At 39.1% G+C, this 5625-nt stretch overlaps 1 protein-coding gene across 1 annotated transcript; it reads right to left on the reverse strand.

The window, feature by feature from the left end:
• Positions 1–580: 580 nt before the first annotated feature.
• On the reverse strand, positions 581–5278 carry LOC121400471 (vomeronasal type-2 receptor 26-like; the record flags this gene model as incomplete). The annotated part of the gene is made up of 2 exons (XM_041583606.1): positions 5206–5278; positions 581–1284 (listed from the first exon to the last, which is right to left on the reverse strand). Coding segments are annotated over exons 1-2 (777 nt in total), but the record flags the coding sequence as incomplete, so codon positions are not given.
• Positions 5279–5625: the final 347 nt, after the last annotated feature.

Below are 5625 nucleotides of genomic sequence, written 5' to 3' on the forward strand. Positions count from 1 at the left end.
CATAAAAGGACTGGGCTTACAGGGGAACATATGGGATTTGGTTTGATCATGGCCAGGGCTCTGACATAATGGGATGTTGTAGATGAGGAGTCTGGTTATGGGTGCAAGACCTTTTTTGAAAAAATTGGCATTCTACTTGTTGGCAGGATCTTTCATCCTGCCAACAAATGTAAAATGTAAATTTACAGAATTAGAATATTGATTGAACAACAACAGGAGTTTCAAGAAAATAACCACTAGGTGCACTTTTATATGTCAAGGAATATAATTTTTTTCAGCGTTATGATTGTTTATTACAATATTACACAAAAGTGATAAATACATTATTTATTGGTTAAAATTAATTTGTTTGGAAAATTATTCCTACATAAGCAAATGACTATGTATTACATTTTCCCAATAAATATTGCTTTGTGTTTATCTCTGGTTTGAATAAAATAATGTAACATTTGGGTAGAAATATACAGAAGAGAAGGCCACCGCTTGAAGAGATTATGGCAAATATTTCCACTGCCACCATGTATTTGCCTTTGGTGCTCAGATAGGCCGGGATCATTGTGATCCAAACACTGCAGAAGAGCAACATGCTGAAAGTGATGTACTTGGCCTCATTAAAACTGTCCGGTAATGTCCGAGCCAAGAAAGCTACAATGAAACTCACAGATGCCAACAATCCCATGTAGGAGAGGACAATATAGAAGGCAACTACTGAACCTTCATTGCACTGAATGATGATTTTTCCAGGTTCAGACAGAATGTTCTCCACATAAGGGGGTGAAATGACCAACCAGATAACACTAATCAGACACTGAATTGATGAGCAAATAAAAACAAGCCAGTTTGCCACTTTTATATCCATCCATCTTCTCCAGGGACTCCCAGGCTTAGTGGCTTTGAATGCAATGTAAACTGTAAGGGTCTTGGCCAGAACACAAGACACAGCTATACAAAATGTGATTCCAAAGGAGATTTGTCGGAGCATGCAGGTTATAACAACAGGACGGCCAAGGAACAGAAACACAGAGAGGAAACTCAACTTGATGGAGACAAGGAGAATAAAGCTCAGAGTGTGATTATTGGCCTTCACAACTGGAGTGTCTTGAAATGAAATGAATGTTCCCAGTATAACTGCTGCTATTATAAATAATATTACAGATGAGATAATAAAGACTAGGGTTAAGGAATCACCAGCATAGGAAAGAAACTCAACCTGCTTCTCACAGCACATGGTTCTTTCTTGATTTGGCCATTCGTTATCTTGACATTTAAGGCATTTTTCCATATCTGCAGCAAAATGAGAAATATATTATGTACATATCTCCTATTTTCATACTGTACAATAAAGTTAATATTCCTTTCCATTGTGAGTGAGAAGATGTTTTATTTTATATTGTTATTGAAAATCTTGGTAATATATAATATGAATTTTATTAAAAATTGCAGATTTAAGAGATGCCATAAGTGATTGTATGTAATGTTGTTTTTTTTTTTTTGGCTAATTAGTTATTTAGCAAGTTAGTTAATTAGCTAAAATTTCAAGTAAGAATTCCAAAATGACCTCAGAGTGTGTTTAATTCCTTCTGTGCCTATATTTACATCTACATAAATGTTTTTAACCCAAAAAAGAATGAATATGAAATAATTAAAGGACTTTTTTATTGTTATGCTCCTTTGCCTGCATGTATTTGGGACAACCAATTGCACACCATGTTATTCCAAGTTGAGAACTTGCAGAATGTTACAGAAAGTCTTATGCAGTGTTGTCTTGTTCCTTTTTCTCCCACTTTTATACCCTGGTGCATTTTTTTTTTTTTTTTTGTAACTTAAAATTTTTATTAAGGAATAAAGTAGACATACACAATCATGAGCCTTACAGCATAAAACAGCATATCGTAAGCAGAAATAAACAATTGCTATTTGCGTAAGGCCTCTTCGATAAAGAAGGTAGGTTAAAAGGAAAAAAGTAAAGAAGAAAAGGAAGAAGAGACAGACGGGAGGGTAGGAGGGGGAGTAAGAAAAGAATATAGACTAAAGAAGAGGGAAGGAGAGAAGGGACAAAGGTACAAAATAAACAGCCGAGGTTAGTCAACTCCAACATAGCTAATATCAGCAGGGTATGAGGAAGATTCCCGCATAGATCATGGCAATAATCAAAGACATTCTCAGGCAAACTACAAAACAAAAAGTCTCAGTGTGCCAGACCCTCGAGTACCCAAACAGTCCAGACCCTCAATTGTTGCTGTGATTTGTTCTGAAGGAAAGCAATCCTCTCTTCAAAGAGGCGATTATGGTTTACCCGGGTTATTACTTCAGCCAAAGACGGGGGATCTAAAGTTTTCCATTTGGCTGCTATAGCCAATCTGGTTGCCGTCAAGATCTGATTGACTAAGGTCTGGGACTGTCTGGGCAGCCGAGGAAATGGCTTCCCTAAAAGAAACGTTAAAACATCTTTAGGTGAGGTTAGGTTAGTGAGTCTGGTTAGTAATTTCTCAATATCATCCCACAAGTGCTGTAGTTTAGTGCAAGACCAAAAAGTATGGATTAAAGTCCCAACTTCACCACATTGTCTCCAACAAAGGTCCGAATGGTCTGGAAAGAGCGCGTGAAGCTTATCAGGTGTATGGTACCATCTCATGAGGATTTTGTATAAGTTTACCCTGGTGCATTTTAACCCCTTGTAAACCCTGTTCATAGTGTGTGGTGTGTCCCTGTTTTGTGCCAGTCTCTAATACACCACAGTATAGATTCTATAAACAAATTTAAAATGAGAACATATCTACCATGTATTTTATGAACACTAAAAATAACAAACTCCTTTATAAACTAAGACATGACTGGGGAAGTCATTGATGGTCCTTTTAAATAGATGAAAAATAGATACTGATTATAAACTAAATGGCAGTGTGTTGTTTCCTCAGCTGAGAAGGATCTTGGGGTTTTTGTAGATAACAAGTTGTCATCCTGTGGCTACTAAAGCAAATAAAGTTCTTGTATAAAAAAGGGCATTAACTCAAGGGATGAAACATAATTTTGCCACTTTGTAGGTCCCTGGTGAGGCCTCATCTGGAGTATGGGGGGCAGTTTTGGACTATAGTCCTTAAGAGGGATATAAATAAGATGGAGAGAGTGCAGAGACGATGGGGCACATTTACTAAGCCCAAGTGAAGGATTCGAAGTTAAAAAAACATTGAATTTCGAAGGTTTTTTTTGAGTACTTCGACCATCGAATAGGCTACTTCGACCTTCGACTACAACTTTGAATCAAATGATTCGAACTAAAAATCCTTCTATCGATGGTTTAAAATCCTTCGAACCGTTCAATTGAACTATTTTTCTTCGATGGACCCTTAGTAAATGTGCCCCGATGTACAACTAAACTGGTTAGAGGGAGGGAAGAGTTAAATTATGTGGGGAGACTGTCAAGGTTGGGGTTGTTTTCTCTGGAAAAAAGACGCTTGCGAGGGGACATGATTAGACTTTACAAGTACACCAGAAAATATTTTCCCTTTAATCACATAAAAAATATTGATAATGGTTTAATCTATATGTTGACTAAAAGGAAAAATACTGGCACTCAGGACTTCATGAAAGTGGGCCAGGCCCTGCGTGTTTATTGCAAAGTAGTAACGTTTTGGGGGCACGCCCCTTCATCAGACATGCCCCCCAAAATGTTACTACTTTGCAATAAACACGCAGAGCCTGGCCCACTTGCATGGAGTCCTGAGTGCCAGTATTTTTCCTTTTAGTCTACATTCATTGGAGGGTGCCGACCCTTCTTACTGAGCACAGGACCTATATTTTTTGAGAGGCCGGGGTGTGCTGGTGGTTTTCCTTTTGGATTAATCTATATGTCCCCTGGTTGTCCAGTGTCTTTAAATTCAAAATCTCCAGATTTGGTAAAAGTATTCTGCAATGTGAAAATATCATGCACATCGTTTTGTTTTGCCAAGTTTAGAAATATTAGCAAAGAGGCGCTAATGCTAGTTTCAAGCTTATTTATGCATAATTAAGAAAAAGAGGTCAAGGGAAGACTTCTAAGATGGTTTAATAATAACTGGATGAATAAAAACTTCTTATGTTACATAAAAAAAATCTCTTTCCTAAGTATCTTCTAGGAATTATTTTTGAAATTACTTAGAGACTGACTCAATGATGACTAAACTTAGCAATAGTCCTGTAATAAAAGCTACGTACCCTGGTGGTCGGCGGGACGCCCGGCACACCGGTCTTCACTCCCTGATGCGGCGGTGAACTAAGGGGGCGCACGGCGCGCCTCTGCTATTTTTATAGGCGCAGGTACGCTCACGTTTGACAAAGCATTCTGGGTATTTAAAGGGCCATTACATTGGATTCTTTTCCCGTGATAGATTTTGTTCCTGGTGCCTTGTACCTTGTGCTGAAAAGCTTCTAGTCTGTTTGATTTCTGTGTTTGACCCTGCCTGGCTGTTTGACTACTCTGATCTCTGGAACCTGACCCTTGCCTGAAACCGACCTCGATTCTGCTTAATCCTCCTAATTGATGTTCTAGTTTGACCTCTGCCTGTTATTTGACTCTGATACTGCCTCATCCCATCTGATTGATTACCCGGTTTTGACCCTTGCCTGCCTGACAATTCTAGCTATCTGTCTGCCTCAACCCAGCCAATCTGACCACAAATCTGTCTTTCCTGTTGTACCGCGACCTTCGGCCTAACTGACTTTAACAACTGTCGTGCCCCTTTGCCTGCCAGAACTCCTCGCCTTGCTCCTCTCGAAAAGTCCAGGTGGCATCCGAGTACGCTGAGGGCTTCTCCCGAATCCAAAGGTGGTCACACTACTGGTGAAGACGAGCCGAGACCAGGGAGCTTGGCACTAGTTCTGGTTTAGGGTGCCAACCGTGACAAGGCACTACACATTGAACAAGTGAGAAGATTTACCACGGATTTGAAGATAGCAAAATTTGGAATTTCACCACAGATCCATGGCTGGCAAAAAAATTATCTTATTACTACCAATTACCAACATTTTATAAAAACTCAATATCAGGACCTCTAGAGAACCTTTATATCTGTCCCAATACTCTTGTTCTTGATGTGTTTCAAAATGCATCATTCAGTAACACTTCTCTAGCAGAATCTTGTAATGCAATAAATTATTGATAAATCAAAGAGATTTGTTTTTATATGTATTTTAAAAAATTTGAGATGAGGCTGGCCATTTTCTTACTTTCCCAAGTGCCCTCAGCCATGTTCTTTACTGCTCCACCACAAGGTATAGTGATGTCACCTCCCAAGGCCATACTAGCCTCTATGTCACCCTGAGGTGACTTCCCAGTGCTCTCTGGGTCAAGGGTTGTATAACAAATACATAAAATGCAATTTCAGTTCAGTTTACCTGAAAGCTGGAAAGGGTTTCTGCACAGATCAACATTGACTCAGAAATAGACTGCAATACAGAAAATGTTCCTGTGCTCCAGGCAGTGGAGAAATTGAACCACAGTCCCATGACTCCTCCAGATAAAACTGAATACAAGAAACAATAGCTTTCTCAAAGGAGTCGCATTGGGGTAAGTTGGTTTTTTCTAAAGGCACCATGACCTGAGATGGCTGTGCATACACGCACACATAGGTTAAAGAATAACATTTA

The sequence above is a fragment of the Xenopus laevis genome, chromosome 1L, assembly GCF_017654675.1.
Source record: "Xenopus laevis strain J_2021 chromosome 1L, Xenopus_laevis_v10.1, whole genome shotgun sequence".
In the NCBI taxonomy this organism is placed as follows: domain Eukaryota; kingdom Metazoa; phylum Chordata; class Amphibia; order Anura; family Pipidae; genus Xenopus; species Xenopus laevis.